General features: G+C 43.4%; 1 protein-coding gene across 1 annotated transcript in view; it reads left to right on the forward strand.

The window, feature by feature from the left end:
* tprb (translocated promoter region b, nuclear basket protein) overlaps positions 1–18,803 on the forward strand; it is a 162,294-nt gene that overhangs the window by 31,416 nt on the left and 112,075 nt on the right. The window contains 7 exon segments of the mRNA XM_038793506.1: positions 3,172–3,279; positions 3,743–3,969; positions 5,882–6,045; positions 10,388–10,533; positions 15,325–15,473; positions 16,451–16,613; positions 17,747–17,881. Of these exon segments, the coding sequence (XP_038649434.1) occupies positions 3,172–3,279; positions 3,743–3,969; positions 5,882–6,045; positions 10,388–10,533; positions 15,325–15,473; positions 16,451–16,613; positions 17,747–17,881 (1,092 nt within the window).

Here is an 18,803-nt window from a genome sequence, read left to right on the forward strand (position 1 = left end):
CCCAGGGCGGAAATGACTGTCACATGGTGATATAATTTTAAGGTGATTGGAGGACGGTATAGGGGAGATGTCAGAGTTAGGTTACGTCAGAGTGGTGGGTGCGTGGAATGCACTGCCAGTAGAGGTGGTGGAATCAGAGTCATTAGGGACAGTTAAGCAACTCTTGGACAGGCACATTGACAGCAGTAAATTGAAGGGGTGTAGGTTAGGTTGATCTTAGATAAATGGTCGGCACAACATCGTGGGCCAAAAGTTCAAGAATTCTGGATCTTTCACATCACCAAAACCTCCCTCATCTCCCATTCCTCCTCCAGTGGCTCCAACTTATACAGGTCCCAAGAGAGATCCTGGAAGGCACCCATTTCACAAACCCCGCAGCATCCCAATTGGGGCCATGTACGCTTGCCAGCGCTACCAACCTCCCCTCCAATGCTCCAGTTACTGTAGCATACCTGCCCCCCCTGAACAGCCATCACCGTTTCCATCTGAAAACCTCCCCCTCTTCCCCACCAATATTGCCACCCCCTGAGCCCGAGCATCACACCCCAAATGAAACGCGTGACTCATCCAACCCTCCCCTGAGTCTCACCTGATCCTTCACCCTTAAATAGGTCTCCTGCAGCATCACCACATCAGCCTTTAAACTCTTCAAGTGTGCGAAAACTCTTGCTCTCCTCACCGGTCCCCAACCCCCCTCATCACGATTCTGACCTGAGGTGTTTAACACAAACCCCCCCCACCCCCATCCACTTCCTCTTGCAAACACCTCACCCATTATCGATCCCTTCGCCCCACCATTCACACCTCCCATGTCCATTGAAACCTGCTTGACCAGGCTTCGATGACCCTGGCCCCTGCCCCACCACACTCCTGTTCACTCGGCAACCTTCGTTTCCTCATACGATGATACCTGCCAGAGGCCCCCCCCCCCTCAGTAACCTGGCAGGACATGCCCAAAAACCCACCTCCCTTAAACCAAAAACAATACGGAACTGCACCCATAGGAACAAAGACAAACAAAACTCAAAATATGTAAACAAAACTCCCCATTCAAGAAACAGAAAACAAACAAATAGAAAACCCTCCATAAGAAAAAAATCATCCCCACCAACCAAGTCCATCTCAGTCCCAGTCCTTCAGCCTTAACTGATGCCTCCACCGTCTTGAAATAAAAATCCCTGGAATTGTGAGTCACACTCAACTTCACAGGATAGACCACTCCAAATCTCACACCGCTGCCATACAATGCTAGGTTCACCCACCCAAAGACCAGTCGCCGCCTTGCCAGCTTCTGCCGTCAGGACGTGGTATATTCATATACCAGCGCCCTCCCGTTGCACTTCTGCTTTGCACAGCTCAAAACCTTCTCCTTCATGCGGTAACTGTGAAAGCAGACTGTAACTGCTCGTGATGGCTCTTTTGCTTTAGGCTTTGGCCTGAGGATTGATGTGCCCTGTCCAACTGGTAGAGGGATGATTCTTCCCCCTCCCTCATCAACTGCGCAAACAGCTTTGCAAAGTACACTGTCGGCCTCGGGCCCTCCCACTCAGGCAGGTCCGCGATTCTCAGATTTTGCCTCCTCGACCTGTTCTCCAGGTCGTCCACTGCGGCTCTGAGAACTTTGTTGACCTCTGCCACTCTCCGCAGATCCTCACCCATCGAGGTGAACTGGCTGTTGTGTTGTAACAGTGCCTCCTCCACCCCCTTCAACTTCTCTCCTTGGTCCCACACCTTGACTGTTGTCTCCATCACTACGCCTTTACCGGGGCAATCGCCTCCTACATCCACTCTTTCATTGCAGTCATCATCTCCCTCCAAACCACCTCGATATGCTTGGCAAACAGCCTTTCGATCTCCACTGACATCTGCTCGGTCAGACTTTGCACCTGTACGTCTCGCAGCCTCGCTCGACCCCTTCTTTCCAACATCCTTCTGGGTCTTCGACATTTCTTGTCTTCCCTATAACTTACCACACCTTATAACTTCCCACACCAACTCATTCACAAAATACCCCTGAAACCAGGCATAAAAGGCCAAAAATCAGAGACTCTAGCAGCAGCCACCTAACGTGCGACATCCACCTACCATATTGCCACCGGAAGTCGCCTACTGCAATCATCTTTTGCAAAATTCTAAGACAGGAACTTGGAGACTAAGCAAATGATTATGCTTTCGGTCTGAAAAATAATGAGCTGTAAGGTGTACCTTGTATGCAGATTTTGTTAACTGCCATTTGGTTTGGTTCTACAGTGGTTGACATTGTACTCTAATCCAGAGAGAATTCCATAAAGGTATTTGAACTCTCCCAAAGAGCTGTATTTTTATCAGCTGTTTCAACTGCAGACTTTCACATTTGCGACAGTGTAACTACATGCATGCGGAAGTGTGGCCTCCGCAAGTTTGGTGTCAAAACAGTAATTGGACTCCAGTATTTTTCGGTGCAATTATTTTACAAACATTAAGATTTTTTCATGATTTTTCTCAGCAATCCAATTGTCCACCATCTATTGTAGTGATGAATACCTGATGCATTCTATGTCCTGTCCTAGCCTGATGGAATAATCAACTTTGAAAGTTATTTTAAGATTACCGATTATCAGAATACAAATTCACTAGTGTAGCACGTGCTGTGAAATTAGACAAAATAAAAATTACAACCGCCACATATTGTATCAATAAAAGGCAAAAGCAGCAAGAAATGTTTGACAGAGGTATCGCTGCAATGTTGTCTGTTTAAAAACCTACTTTTTGACTTAAAAGTACCCACTAAAGTCACTCTTGACCTATGTTAATGGACGGTTACTGAAGATTCTGCACAATCCCTTCATTGTGTTGATGATTTTTATAAACATTGGTTCTAAAAGTAAATGTATACCTCATAGCATACTACAAAGCTTAGATTTTTTTTCTTTTTTAAAATTGAAAATACCCAATTCTTTTCCAATTAAGGAGAAATTCAGCATGACCAATCCACCTACCTTGCTCATCTTTGGGTTTGTGAAGGTGAGAGCCACGCAGATGCAGGGAGAATGTGCAAACTCCACACGGCCAGGATCGAACCAGAGTCCTTGGTGCCGTGTGGCTGCAATGCTAACTACTGATGACTTGTTCAGCTTAATGAGAAAGATCACTAGTGGGATTCACCACATTGGTTACAACTTTTCTTTGTAGGAAATCCGCCGTTTGCAAAGAGGTACTGATGATGCGAATAAGCATTCTTCACTGCTCAGCAGGGAGAACCAGAGATTAAAAATGCAAGTGCGAGACCTCTCTCAGCAGGTTGGTAATATTTTCCTTTGCCTGTTTTCCTTTAGTGTACATGTTTTGTGGATGTGGGTGGAGGAACAGGCCCACACCTATTTTCCCAATTGCTGTTGAAATGGAGAGGAAGTGAAATATATAGCCAAGTTAATAGACTAGCAAAGCTCCTGTTGCAGTCGTTGATCTTGGTTACTATCAGTAGGTGTGCTATATTGATAATCATTATAATTGATAACCTTTCACATTCACCATTGTTTGGCACTGAAATCTTTACAGAGAAAAAGCTAAATGCGAATATTGAATGTTTCAATTGTATCTGCAGTGGTGTACTTGCCATTTTACCTCATTTGCTTACATGTACTTCTCTTGCAATGTTGCAAGTACTCAATTATTAAACACATTAGACTAGGCGTGTCATTGCTCTAATTGCTGCACATCTGACCTCCAACATAAACTAGCTAAGCCCTTTTTTGTGATTCAGAATAGAGTTCTTTTGATGGAACTGGAGGATGCTCGTGGGAATCATATTCTACGTGAAGATGAAGTTAGTTCTGCCGACATAACTAGTTCTTCTGAAGTCATTACACAGCATCTGGTAACTTATCGTAACGTTGAGGAGTTGCAACAACAGAATCAACAACTGCTGGTAGCCATTCGTGAACTTGCTGAGAAACAGGAACAAGAGGAAGAAGAAAAAACTTCAACACGGTAAATACTTGATTCATTTGAGACCATTTTGATTTGCTAAAATTCTAATGCAGACCTGATTGATGCACAGTGTTCATCACAAACAGGTTCCTGGTTGCCTTTTCCTTTTCGTTCCCTTCCCTTCCCATATGTATGTATATTGTTAAGAGCCCAGCTGATGAGTGCCAAGATATTCTGCTTCTCTGAACAGAAACTTGGAATGCCGGATCTTAAACTTCTTTTTCAATTTGATATAATGTGAGGAAAGATGTGAAGACCAGGAAAGAATGTTCCAGTCTTTTTATCATAATTAAATTAAATAAATGTTAAAAAGAAACACAAATAAGAAAAGCATATAAAAACATACACTTGCTACATTAATGGCTGTACACAATTGATTTAAATTGGCCCAGTTCCAAATCCCTCTACTTTCCGAACCTCAAAGCTAAACCTCCCCAAACAGCATCCCATAAGTTTTAAACTATTAGCAAAACCCAGCAATAGTTCCTGCCCTTGGAATCTCTATCTCCTTGAGGTTGCTTCTGGCTTAAAATTGGGATGAAATTGCAGTTCAAACACTATTCCTTTTGGAATTTGCTTTTTTGGAAATTAACACAGCTTATGTGGCTGTGACCTTGGACCAGCCCTTGTAAAGGATGAACTCTGCCATTGATATACTGCCTTTTCTTTTTACCTTCTCTGAACTACTTGTCCTAGAGGTCCCTCTTAATGACACTTCTGACATGAGCTCACCCTTTTAGAATGCAAGTGTGACATTTGCCCTCATCTCTTTTACCATCTTTCCCTTAACTCCTGAAATTATATGCCCTATTGTCCACTTCTCTCAGGTGAATCATAGAATCCCTACAGTGCTGAAGGAGGCTATCCTGCTCATCGTCTCTGTACCGATCCTCTGAAAGAGCATCCCAACCTCAACCCACTCCCCTTAACCGTGCTGAACTTGCAGGTCAATTTTAACATGGCCAATCCACTGGACCTGCACATCTTTGGATTGTGTGAGGAAACCGGAGCATTTGGACACCCAAACAGACACGGAGAGAATGTGAAAACTCCACACGCACTAATAGTGACCCACGGTCAAACTTCAACCCGGGTCCCTGGCATTGTGATGCAGCACTGCTTACCACTGTGCCACCTTGCTGCCCTCATCTGTTCAGTGTTGTTGGGGTAATCCATATATGATGAACCTCAGTTCCTTCCCATCCCATCCAATCTGTCTTCCTAATCAGTTCTCACATAAAAATAGTTTGGCCTGTTAAATACACCCCTCCAGAGCATATTTGCAATTATTAGATTCCTTGGTTTCACTATATCACAACTTCTTGACATATCTTGCCTTATCTGGGTGAGGACAATTTAATTTACTTTATAAATAATGATGTGCCATTTCACAAAACTCAAGATATCTTTCTCACTTTCTGCTAACATCCACATGTTTCTGGTGTTATATAACATGATCATGTTCCCAGCTTTTGTGCCTTGGTAGTGCATATTCAAAATTCTTTGTTAATTCGGCTCTTTTTGGCACTTAAATTTCACCTTTTACTTGCGCATCTCTTTATCCAAGCCATAGCATATCCATGACTTCTGTCCTTTAAGTTACATTCACTGCGTCTACAGATTAATTTATGAATTCTCTTCACGTTCCTTCATAACATAACCATGCCAGGCTATTTTCTGAACCTGTGCACCCATTGTTGATTTCTTCAAGATACTGCTTGCTCTCTGCTCCTCCATAAAATAAAAGTTTTTGCATGCTTTTTTCCATGCTCATTTCTTCCCTCTCTCAATGTCTCTGTCTCATTGAGGCCCCCCTCAACAAAATATAGCATATTATATTAATCAACCACAACGTTGCTTATGGCTCTGAGGCATCACTTCAGCAGATTGAGAAAATCTTTTTGAATTCTAGAATTTCTGAGCTTGAGTTGAATCTTGCGGAAGCCTTAAATGAACTCGGACGACTTCGTGATGCGCGGACTCATCAGATGCAGCTGGTAGAATCAATTGTACGGCAGCGTGATATGTACCGCATACTACTTGCACAGATGACTGGAGTGACCATTCCAGTCCAGGGTAAGGAGTGACACACCAGACACAATTTAACTCTGAGGAATGTTTATTATAAATGCTATCCCTCTTTGTAGACTAAATTACGAGCACAATCCTTTTAAGAATGAGTTGCCCTTCTATAGAGTACATTTGTTTTAACTAGATTCTTGAATAGTTGCTTATCTGTTATGAGACACCAAAACTTGGCTTGCTGTTTAACACTGCGGCATGGGGCTGTTAAACCCTACAATTACTTTTTTTTTAAAAATTTAAGCGTATCCAGTTTTTTTTTTTCCAATTGAGGGGCAATTTTGCATAGCCAATTGACCTACCCTGCACGTCTTTGGGTTGTGGGGGTGAGGCCCACGCAAGCACAGGGAGAATGTGCAAACTCCACGTGCATAGTGACCCAGGGCCAGGATCGAACCTGGGACCTTGGTGCCATGAGGCAGCAGTGCTAACACTACTCCACCGTGCAGCCCTACCCTACAATTACTTTTTAAAAGAGAATTACATTCAAGTAATCAATGTAGAACCTAATGATAATAGTAATTTGCATGATGCTTCTGACAAAGCCATCTCGAGGTAATTGAGACGTAACAGTAAAATGGACTTGTGGTGAGATCAAAGAGGTGTTTTAAGGAGGGCGATGAAAAGGTTTTGTGATATTTCGCAGCATAGGACTCAGATAATTCAAGTTGCTATTGTGCTGAAGTTGCTGTTGTGCTAGATAGAAAGGCGGTGGCACAGAGACTTTGTTGCTGCACTAGTAATCCAGAGGACCTGGGTAATGCCCTGGAGAACTGGGTTCGAATCTCACCATGGCAGATTTGAATTGAATAAAACATCTGGCCTAATGGTGACCATGAAACCATCGTTGATTGTTGAAAAAACTGTTTAGTTCACTAATGCCCTTTTAGGGAACGAAACCTGCCGTCCTTGCCTGGTTTGGTTGGCATGTGACTCCAGAGCCACAGTTTGATTCTGAAGTGCCTTCTGAAATGCAGCAGAAAAGCGCCTCCGTTGTAATTGTCCACTATGAAGGAAACAAAAAGAAATAGGATGGACCACTCCGCATCCACCTGGGCACCGGAAATGACTGAGACAGACTCTGTTGACCCTGCAAAGTCCTCCTTACTAACATATTGGGTCTTGTTTCAAGATTGGGAGTGCTGTGCTGCAGTCGGGCAATAGCCTGACATAGTCATACTCCAAGAGTCATACTGCACAGAAAATGTCCCAGACACCGCTATTGCCATTCCTGGTTATGTCCTGTGACACTGGCAGGACAGATGCAGCCGAGGTGGCGGCACAGTGATATACAGTTGGGCAGGTGTTGCCCTGGGAGTCCTGTCCTCAACATCTACTCTGGGCCCCATGATGCCTCATGGCTTCAGGTCAAAGATGGGCAAGTAAACCTGTTGATTACCCCCCACAGCTGATGAATCAGCGCTCCTCCATTTTGACCAGGAGGAGGCACAGTATGTAATCTGGGTGGGGGCCTTCAATGTCCGCCATCAAGAGTGGCTCGGTAGTACCACCACAAGCCAAGTTGCCTGGGACCGAAAGGACATAGCTGCTAGACTGGGTCTGAAAAAGGTGTGAGGGAACCAACAAGCGGGAAGGACATATCTGACCTCGTCTTCACCAATCGGCCTGTTACAGATGCATCTGTCCATGACGGTATCGGTAGGAGTACCACACAGTCTTTATGGAGACTAAGTCCTGTCTTCACATTGAGGATACTGTCCATTGTGTTGTGCGGAACTACAAGCTTGCTGAACGGGATGGAGTTCAAACAGCTAGCAACTGGGTATCCATGAGGCACTGTGGTTGGGGTTAGGCAGCCAAATTGGATTCTATCACAATATGTAAATTAATGGCCTGACATATCACCCACTCTTATCATTACCACAAAGCTAGGAAACCAACCCTGGTTCAATGAAATGTGCAGGAGGGAATGCTAAAAGCAGCACCAGGCATGCCTAAACATGAAGTGCCAACATGGTGAGGCTACAACACAGAACTAAATATGCCAAACAGCAGAAGCAGCAAGCAATAACGGAGCTAAGCAATCCCACAATCAATGGCACAGTGGTTAGTACTGCTGCCCCACAGCTCTAGGGACCCGGGTGACTGGAGTTTGCACTTTCTCCCTGTTTCTGCGTAGGTTTCCTCCGGGTGTTCCGGTTTCCTCCCATGGTCCCAAGATGTGCATCTTGGATGGATTGGCTATGCTAAATTGCTCATAGTGTCAAAAAAACGGTTAGATGGGATAGGGTGGAGGCTTCAGTCGGGTGCTCTTTCCAAGGACTGGTCCAGACTAGATGGGCCGAATGACCTCCTCCTGCACTGTAAATTCTATGATCTGATCAGATCCAAAGTCTGCAGTCCTGCCACATGCAGCCATGAATAGTGGTGGACAATTAGCTTCATGAGGAGGAAGCTCCACAATTATCCCCAACCTCAATGATGGAGGAGCCCAGCACGAGTGCAAAAGATAAGACTGAAGCATTCACAATAATCTTCAGCCGGAAGTACCAAGTGGGTGGTACATCGCGGTCTCCTCCAGGGCCCCCTAGCATAACAGATGTTAGTTTTCAGCCAATTTGATTCACTCCACGTGATATCAAGAAACAGCTGAAGGCATTGCATACTGCAAAGGCTGTGGGCCCTGACAGTATTGTGGCAATAATGCTGAAGGCTTGTGCTGCACAACTTGCCAGTCCTTGAGCCAAGCTGTTCCAGGACCTCTATAACATTCGCATCTACCTGGCAAAGTGGGAAATTGCCCAGGTATGTCCTGTAGACAAGAAACTGGACAAATCCAACTCTACCAAATACCTCACCATCAGTCTACACTCGATAATCAGTAAACTGCTGACCGAGTATGGCATCAGGGAGCCCTAGCAAAACTGGATTCAATGGGAATTGGGGAAAAACCACTCCGCTGGTTGGAGTCATACAGAGCACAAAGGTAGATGTTTGTGGTTGTTGGGAGATCTGCCATTTCAGTCCCGGGACATCACTGCAGGAGTTTTTGAGGGTAGTATCTTTGGTCCAACCATCTTCAGCTGCTTAATCAATGACCTTCCATCATAAGATCAGATGTGGGGAAATTCGCTGATGACTGCACCATTCACAACGACGCCGATACTGAAGCAGTCCATGTCTAACCGCAGCAAGAACAGGACAATATTCAAGCTTGGGCTGATAAGTGACAAGTAACATTCCTGCCATGCAAGTGCCAGGCAGTGGCCATCTCCAAAAAGAGCGGATCTAACCCACCACCCATAACATGAGCATTACCATCGCTGAGTCCCACAGTGGTTATCATTGCTGCCTCAGGACCCGGGTTCAATACCAGCCTTGGGTAACTGCGTGACGTTTGCACATTATCCTTGGTGTCCGCGTGGATTTCCTCCAGGTGCTCCAGTCTCTCTTTCCCCTCTCCACCCCACCCCCAACCCCCCCCAAAAGGAACTGAATTGGACTAGCCACATACAGACTGGTTACCAGAGCAGGTCAAAGGCTAGGAATCCTGTGGCGAGTGACTTGACCACCTGACTACCTAAAACCTGTGCAACTTGGACAAGGCACAAGCCAGGTATAATGGAATACTCTCCACTTGCCTGGGTGAGTGCAGCTCCAACATCACCCAAGAAGCTCAACACCATCCAAGGCAAAGCAGTCTCCTTGATTACCACCCCTTCCACAAACATTCAATCCCTCTACCATTGACATACAGTTGTAGCAGAGTACCACTTTCAAGATGCACTGCATGAATTCAGCAAGGTTGCTTGGCAGCACCTTCCAAACCCAAGACCACTACCATCTCGATGGACAAGAGCACCTGATACCTGGGAACACCATTACCTGGAGGTTTCCCTCCAAGCCACTCACCATCCTAACGAGATCACGGTTCCTTTGTTGTCACTGGGACAAAAGTCAGGATTTGCTCCCTAATGTCACAATCGGTGTACCATCACCATATGGACTGCAGTGGTTCAAGAAGACAGCACAGCACCACCTTCGGAAGGGCCACCAGGAGTGGGCAATAAATGTTGATCCAGCCAGTGACCCCCACAATCCAGAACTCAATTTTTCAAAAACATGCAGTTGAGTATGGGGTGAGGTAGAGCTGCTAGAGACGGCGGGCTGGAAAGCTAACCAAAATTGGATTGAAGCTGACCTGGATAAAATTTTCAGAGAAGTGAAAGTTGACAATCCTTTTGATGGAGAGCTCCTCTTAAAGTTCTGCAAATTAATTTAGTTTAAGTTCTTAATTTTTTTTTTAAAGCTTGGCTTTCAAGGTAGTATTTTTTTTAAAAAAAAGACAGGTGCTGTCATTTTTGTCATCATTCAGGTCCAGCAACAGAGGGTACATCTTTAATTTCGTCCACTCCAAAACCGTGTCCAGGGAAACCAAAATCAGTGCCACAAATGACCTCCACTCCAGCTCCTGCAGTGGAATCCACGGAGCTTGTGCAAGCAAGGACCGCACTTAAACAGGTAGGAAGGATAATGCATGTAATGCATTTTGGAAGGTCTAATACAGGTTGGAAATATACAGTAAATGGCCCCTTAGGAGTATTGACAGGCAGAGAGATCTGGGCATGCAGGTTCACAGATTACAAAGTGTCAAGACAGACGGAGAGGCATATGGTGTGCTTGACTTCATTGGTTGGGGCATTGAGTATAAAAATTGGCAAGTCATGCTCAGCTGTACAGAATCGTTTTTAAGCCACATTTGGAATATTGCGTACAATTCTGGTCACCACACCAGCAGAAGGCTGTGGATGTTTTGGAGAGGGTAGAGAAGAGGTTTACCAGGATGTTGCCTGACCGGGAGTGTTTTAGCTATGAGGAGAAGTTGCATAAACTTGGATTGTTTTCACTGGAACGACGGAGGGTGAGGGTTGATCTGATACAAGGTTTACAAAATTGAGTGGCATGGATAGTCAGATGTTTTTTCCCAGGGTGGAAAAATAATTACTAGGATACATGGACACATAGAAGATAGGAGCAAGAGGAGGCGTTTTAGCCCTTCAAGCCTGCTCCGCCATTTATCACTCTCATGGCTGGTCATCCAACTCAGTAGCCTAATCCTGCTTTATCACAGGAAAGATGTGAGGTGGAAAGCCTAGAGGGGATGTGCGAGGCAAGTTTGTTTTAGAGGGTGGTGTGTGCTTGGAATGCGCTACCGGGGGAGGTGGTGGAAGCAGATACGATTGCAGCATTTAATAAGCATCTAAGCATATAAGAAGGATGGGGATCGAGGGATATAGACCCTGGAAGTGCAGAAGGTTGAAGAATAGGCTGGCATCATGATTGACGAAGACTTGGAGGGCCGAAGTTCCTGTTACTGCGCTGTACTGTTTTTTTTCTTTCACAGACTGCTAGCTTCATTAAGCTAATCCTGTGACTGGGTTTCTCAGAATTTCAGTGTTCCGACTGCCCCAAGCTATAAAAGACTCTCAAGGCTACTCTGAGCCTTATCTGTCTCGTACAGAACCAACCACCTTCCGCTGTTTTCAAGTCTCTGATTTCTACTAGTGGTCTGATAACTGCACGAAGCAGCTCCCAGGCCTTTGCTGAGCTGCAAACCACACAGGACCTAAAAAAACTCTCAGCTGCACCAAATGGCTCCTCAGACTGTCCTGAGCCCTAACTACATGGAACCTGCTAACAGCAGCATCTTGGTACTGAGGCTCTTCCTTTGTGCAGATAAATTTAAACCAGAGAATCTTCTTGAGCTTCGCCCAAATTAGTGATGTCGCAGGCTGCTCTAGTCTATTCTCAAACTGATCTCCAAGCCAATTATCCCTCCTTCATATTTCTCCAGCTAATTGAGCCCTTCTACTGTTTTATTGCTCCACTTCCTCTATTCTAACTCCTAAGCAAACATGAATAACCTTCTGAACTGCCATTTTCTTTTCGGTGCTCGGCACTCTGTAAAGCCCAGTATTTTAATTAACTTGGACAACAATAATCTTCTCAGCACAAAATATTAGCTCATGATCCAAGTTAATACTGTAAATAAGTGTAATGGTCCTCAAAGTACAAAAATCCAGCTCAGAAGTAAATTAACATTTAATTATCTCATTTTAAATGCTTTGATAGGTAATGACTAGGCAATGCCATCTACCTTATGTGGATCAGTTCGACCTGCATATGTACCGTGTCAATCTATCTTCTGGAGTTTTTAGCCAAGCCATTTCCATCGAAGTTCGCAATATTGGAGTAATATTCCTCATAAACTTAATTTGCATTATAGTATAATCATCACATTCAGCCAGTAGTGTTGCGATTTGAGGTTCAGTCTTCTCCATAAATGCCTTGGTCGACCAGAAAAGCCACTGAAGAGCTCAAGCAGGGAGTTAGGAGGGCAAAAAGGGGTCACAGAATGCCCATGGCAGACAGAATTAAGGAGAATCCCAAGGCAGTTTATACATATATTAGGAACAAGAGGGTAGCTAGAGAAAGAGTTGGTTCACTCAAGGACAAAGGAGGGAAATTATGCATAGAATTATGCGTAGACGTAGGTGAGATCCTAAAGGAGTATTTTGCATCAGTATTCACGAAGGAGAGGGACACGTTGATTGGTGGAATGTGGAAACACTTTTGAACAAGTCTTTATTACGAGGGAGGAAATGGCAGGTGTGTTCAAAAGCATTGAGGTAGACAAATGCCCAGTGCCAAATGGCACCTTTCCCAAATTACTGAGGGAGACGAGATGAAATCGCTGAGCTTCTAACAGAAATCTTTGTGTCCTCGTTGGCCACAAGTAAGATCACAGAGGATTGGAGGATAGCCAATATTGTACTGTTATTTAAGAAAGGTTGCAAGGATAGCCCGGAAAATTGTAGGCCAGTGAGCTTGGCGTCCGTGATAGTGAAATTGTTGGAAAAGATTCCCAGATAGGATCTATGTGCATTTGGAAATGAATGTTCTTATTAGCGACAGACAGCATGGTTTTGTACGAGGGAGCTCATGTCCCACTAATTTAATTGAGTATTTTGAGGAGGTGACAAAAATGATTGACAGGGGAAGGGCTGTGGATGTTGTCAACCTGGACTTCAGTAAAGCATTTGATAAGGTCTCTCATGGCAGGCTGGTGCAAAAGATTAAACACATGGGGTCAGGGGCGAACTAGCTGGATGGATTCAGAACTGGCTTGGCCATAGAAGCCAAAGGTTAGCAGTGGAAGGGTGTTTTTTCGAATGGAGGTCTATAACTAGTGGTGTTCCGCAGGGATCGGTACTGGGACCTCTGCTGTTTGTAATATATCTAAATGACTTTGAAAACGTAGCGGGTCTGATTAGCAACTTTGCGGATGATACTAAGATTGCAGGAGTTGTGGGTAATGATGAAGATTGTCAGAGAATACAACAGGATATAGATAGGCTGCAAAATTGACGGAGAAATGGCAGATGGAATTTAACACGGACAAACGCGAGGTGATGCATTTTGGTAGATCCAATTCAGGTGGAAGCTATAAAATAAATGGCAGAATCATCAGGAGCATAGACACACCAGAGATCTGGGTGTGCAGGTCCACAAATCCTTAAAAGTGGCAGCACAGATGGAAATGATGGTAAAGAAAGCATGCTTGCTTTCATCGGATGGGGTATCGAGTATAAAAGCTCGCAAATTATGTTACAGTTGTATAGAATGTTGGTCAGGCCACATTTAGAATACTGTGTCAAATTCTGGTCACCACACTACCAGAAGGATGTGGAGGCTTTGGAGAGTGTACAGGAAAGGTTTACCAGGATGGTTGTCTGGTCTGGAGGGTATTAGCTATGAGGAGAGATTGAATAAACTGAGATTGTTCTCCCTACCATGATGAGGGCTGAGGGGCGACTTGATGGAAGTTTATAAAATTATTAAGGGTATAGGTAGGGTGAACAGTTGGAGGCTTTTTTCCAGGGAGGAAATGACAATTACAAGGGGCACACGTTCAAGATGAGAGGGATAGGTTCAATGGAGATGTGCAGGGGAAGTTTTTACACAGGGTGGTGGTGGCCTGGAATACACTGCCAAGTGAGGTGGTTGAGGCAGATGCATTAGCGACCTTTAAGACTAATCTAGATAGGCACATGAACAGACTTGGTAGACACGTGATTTGCGCAGCCTTGGAGGGCCGAAGGGATTGTTCCTGTGCTGTATTGTTCTTTCTTTGTTCTTAATCAATGTATGAAGGCTTCTTCTGTGCCAGGTTGTCTGGCAAATGATAAACATGTTAACTGGACAGCTGGCAAAATATTGCTCATGATTGAATTGAAATTCTTTCATAAGGAGTCTGATAGCAACCTGGCTGCTGAAAGGTAGGATTTAAAATAGATCTGTAGTGTTATCAATGCTTGGTCAGATCTCAACAGTGCCAAGATACAGGACCAGAACCACAATGTTAAAAAACATTTTTTAGACTGTGGAAAGATCGAATAACTCCAGGAGTGATTACATAAGAAATAGGGCTTGGTTATGTTACAAATAAAACTTTATTAAAACAAAAGCAAAACAATATTTACGATTCATACCGTACAAGAACAGCTTACAAGTAGCTCTTAACCCTAACACATGATTTCCCATTCAGCGGCACGTAAAATGAACATAGAGCTCTCTACTCCACTTATGCAGTCAGGCAAAAATGATACTTGCATTTACAGAACATATTCCTGCTGTTACTGCAGATTCTTCAGACCCCTTTCCAAAAGCCTGTATCTGATGGCTTTTCATGACCCCTTTAGGTAGCCTTCCAAAATCTTTCTGCCCCCAGCTGTTCAAACAGAATTCTTTATTTTTTTTTAGCTCCGTCTAGCCCCTCAAAGATGTTTCTGACCAAGTATGTCAGACTTGAACTGATCATCACGATATGGATTTTTGATTGCCCATTCCCATTTACACAGAAGAACTGGGCCATGCTATGAATACGTGTTTCCCAGAGGACAATGGATGTTGAGTGAACCAGGGTATCCTGTTTATTCCCAGTAACAAGTTTAAGTCTGATTGGGACAATGTGACTCCGGTCAGGTATGGGAGTACATCTCTGACTCTGCCAGCAGTTTTACCCTCACTCTGTTAACCCCTTGATTGCCCACTGTATCTTAAATCCAATTTCCTAACATCCCCCTATTGTAACAGCAGTACTACATCCAAATAATAATTCACGAAGAGAAATTTCTGAAAAGTAACAAATGTAAACCTATTCATTGCGTAAACTAATTGAGGCCATTCTTTTAATCTAGCGAGTGATAAAATTTTAAGATGCACCATACTTACAAAAGTACTTCATTTCAGCTCCAGTTACATTTTGAAAGTTACAAGGCTGAAAAGGCGGAGAATGACAAAATGTTAAATGAACAGAATGAGAAACTTCAAGATCAACTGACACAACTGCGAACACAGAGTACAAAACTGTCTACGCAGTTGGAATTTGCTTCTAAACGGTACGTTTGGAGAGTCGAGCCTATAGTTGGACAAGTTTAGATCGAGTGGGATATATAAAATTTGTATGAGGTGATCATAGGGTGGAACAGTAGCACAGTGGTTTGCACTGTGGCTTCACAGCACCAGGGTCTCTGGTTCGATTCAGGGTCACTGTCAGTGTGGAGTCTGATGTTCTCCCCGTGTCTGCGTGGGTTTCCTCCGGGTGCTCTGGTTTCCTCGCACGAGTCCTGAAAGACGTGCTTGTTAGGTGAATTGGACATTCGGAATTCTCCCTCACTGTAACTGAACAGGCATTGGGGGATTTTCGCGGTGACTGCATTGCAGTCTTAATGTAAGCCTACTTGTGACAATAATGAAGATTATTATTATTATTATCATAGTATTTCACTATATGAACCAAATAAGTCAAATATTGCGATGAACGTATCCTGTCTTTTGTAATATTCTTGATTTGTAACCCATTATAACTGACAATGGACTTTACATTGGTGACAAACTTAAATTTGATTAACTTATTTCCTACTGTTTCATTTTTCTAATTATGAATCTAAAGTTTTCTTCTTTACCATGTTGGATTGCCCCACAATGTGTTGTGCACAGTTCAGGTCCAGAACTCATTTTTAGTCATGATACTGGAGATCTGCAGACTGAACTTGAGGTTAATTTTCTTTGACTAGCTGTGAAGCCACAGTGGTTATTACAAATCGGCCAAAACCAGATGGAAAACTTTCCTGTTTTTGCAATGTATGGCTCTTGCTGCAAGGTCACACATTCGATGAAAGAAAAATGTGTTGATAGTTTTGGAAATTGTCAAAGCATCTGCACAGATGTTGTGAAGTTCACATTATCTTGTTCTGATCCATGCTATAACTGCCATGGTTCAGAGTGCAAGTTTGTTTTCCAGCACTAGTGTCACTTAGTGTTTGACAGGCAGTTTTTTGATGGGACATCTTAAGAATCTCTCTTTAAAATTTAGGTATGAGATGCTGCAGAACAATGTAGATGGATTCCGGCGTGAAATAGCATCCCTACGCGATAGGTGTCAGAAGCTCACCACAACTGTTCAGAAACAGGAACACATCATTAGCAACATGACTCAAGATTTAAGGGCATCAACTGAAAAATTGGCTCTAGAGGAGGTGAGAATTTTATTATTTTAATGAGCGCTCCATGAAAACATCTGGGCTTGTAGCTTGTTTCCAACTGTTCAATGGATCCAATATTCTTTTTACATGAGTGATTGAGCTTTTTATGCCTATAATTTACCATAGTGAAGTATTTCATGGATTCTGCTGTGTGCAGGGTGCATTTTATTCGAAAACTGAAGAAATTCCACTATATTGCTGTTTACGTCAAAGGATATTGGACAAGAAACTTGTGAGCACCAGGATGGTATATCTGCGGGGTAGTAGGGGTGTGCAGATGATGTGCTGGGGAACCCTCCGCCCAGATGTTCCCCCAGGTAAAGACTGCACAGTTGCTGGCAAGTTGAAGCCTTCTTTGGGAAATTACCTGCACTGGAATTCATCCAAAAATAGCATTGTAAATTGCAAACATCAAAAGGTTCTGACTCACACAGCAATAGTTACTCAGCAAAAGTTAAAATTAAAACTACTTGTAGATTCTGGGTAACTACTGTACTGACCCACCCTGTACTAACTTAGTTACTTTCTCCTTTAATTGACAAAGCATGGTGCTGTGAAAAAGAGGGCTTAGCTTACTTTGACCGAGTTGCCCTCGACTATAGGTAGGCCTCGTAAACTGCTGCACTACACAGTTGCCCAAGTTGAAAAGTTGATTAAGATAGGATCGCCAGAGGGCAGCACACCGATGCCTCACAACGCCGAGGTCCTAGGTTCAATTCAGGCCCTGGATCACTGTCTTTGTGGAGTTTGCACATTCTCCACGTGTTTGCGTGGGTTTCGCCCCCACGACTCAAAGATGTGCAGGGTAGGTGGATTGGCCACACTAAAATTGCCCCTTAATTCGAAGAAATTAATTGGATACTCTTTATTTTAAAATGGATAGGATCGCCAGGTAAGTAATTTTGAGTGGAAGTAATAGCCCATGAATGGACTATTGTTTCCAGGATTGCTTGCATAATGGTTACGTTATATTTTTTAACATTCCGTTATCAAATGTTTTCTGCTGATATTGTCTATGGAAAGTATTAATTAATTTAATTTGAATCATTTGGGCATTGTGACAATTCGGGAAAGCAGATAAGTTTTTGACTTTTCTTTCATATCTTTCTCCAATCCCCTTCCTGCAGACTCGTGGTGAAAACTTGAGGAAAGAGAAAGATATGTTGAAGATGGTGGAAGTACGTCTTACTCAAGAGCGAGATTCAAAGTTTGCTGAGCACAGGGGCCAAAGCTTACTGCTAACAAATCTACAGTCTATTCAGGTACATATTGCAGGACTGCAACTTGTTGATGAGAGCCAACCTTTCAATCTAGGTCTGTGTGTCTGTCTGTGTGTCTGTCTGTGTAGTCTAATTGAAAGCAATGTTTGCGAAATGACATTACTGAATCCAGGCGTTGTGGGAAAAATTTATGGTCTTGGGTGAGGTCTGAAAATGAATACTTAACTTGATGTAGTTCAGTGATTCAACCATTTAGCGCTTGTATTTTCCAGCTCGCTTTTTGCATCCAATCCTTTTAGCGTAATTCTTTGCTAAATCTCTTGTACTGGACCAAAAGTCTAAATTCTACCAAAGACTTGCTCTACTAGTTGATTTTGTCTTGCAAATTGCAAGAGAACAACTGATAACTCAAGATGGTGCTTAATGGTATTGTTATGAGCCAGGATTTAGAGAATCCCAAAATGTATCATGGAGTTCACCTGACCCACAATTTTAATAGATTGTGGTTATGGGAAGCACTTGGTCTTATCTTACAGGTGGGATGCAACAAAGATCCACAGTACTTTTAAATGAAAACAGTGTTTATTTATGAAACCAGTTAACACTTTATAAACCCACAGTAAACATCTTAACAACTATCAACACCAATAAATCCCACACAGAATACAGTGCGCTACAAGTAACTCTTGCAACATCCATAAGACAAAAAGAACCGTTGGAACAGAAAGACATCAGGTTTAACTTCATTCTTTGTACTGAAAACAGTAACCACGTTGAAATCACCAAATGGACATTCATAAGCTTGCAGAGATTCATCCACATCTTGCTGTGACTGCAGCGTCTCCAAAACTAAACACACTCTGTAGCTGCAAGCCCAAAGCGAAAGTAAAAGCTGACACAGCCCAGCTCCACCCACAATCTGACATCACTGTGGTAATAAACACCCATTTCTTAAAGGTACTCA

Source organism: Scyliorhinus canicula, chromosome 4 (assembly GCF_902713615.1).
Source record: "Scyliorhinus canicula chromosome 4, sScyCan1.1, whole genome shotgun sequence".
In the NCBI taxonomy this organism is placed as follows: Eukaryota; Metazoa; Chordata; class Chondrichthyes; order Carcharhiniformes; family Scyliorhinidae; genus Scyliorhinus; species Scyliorhinus canicula.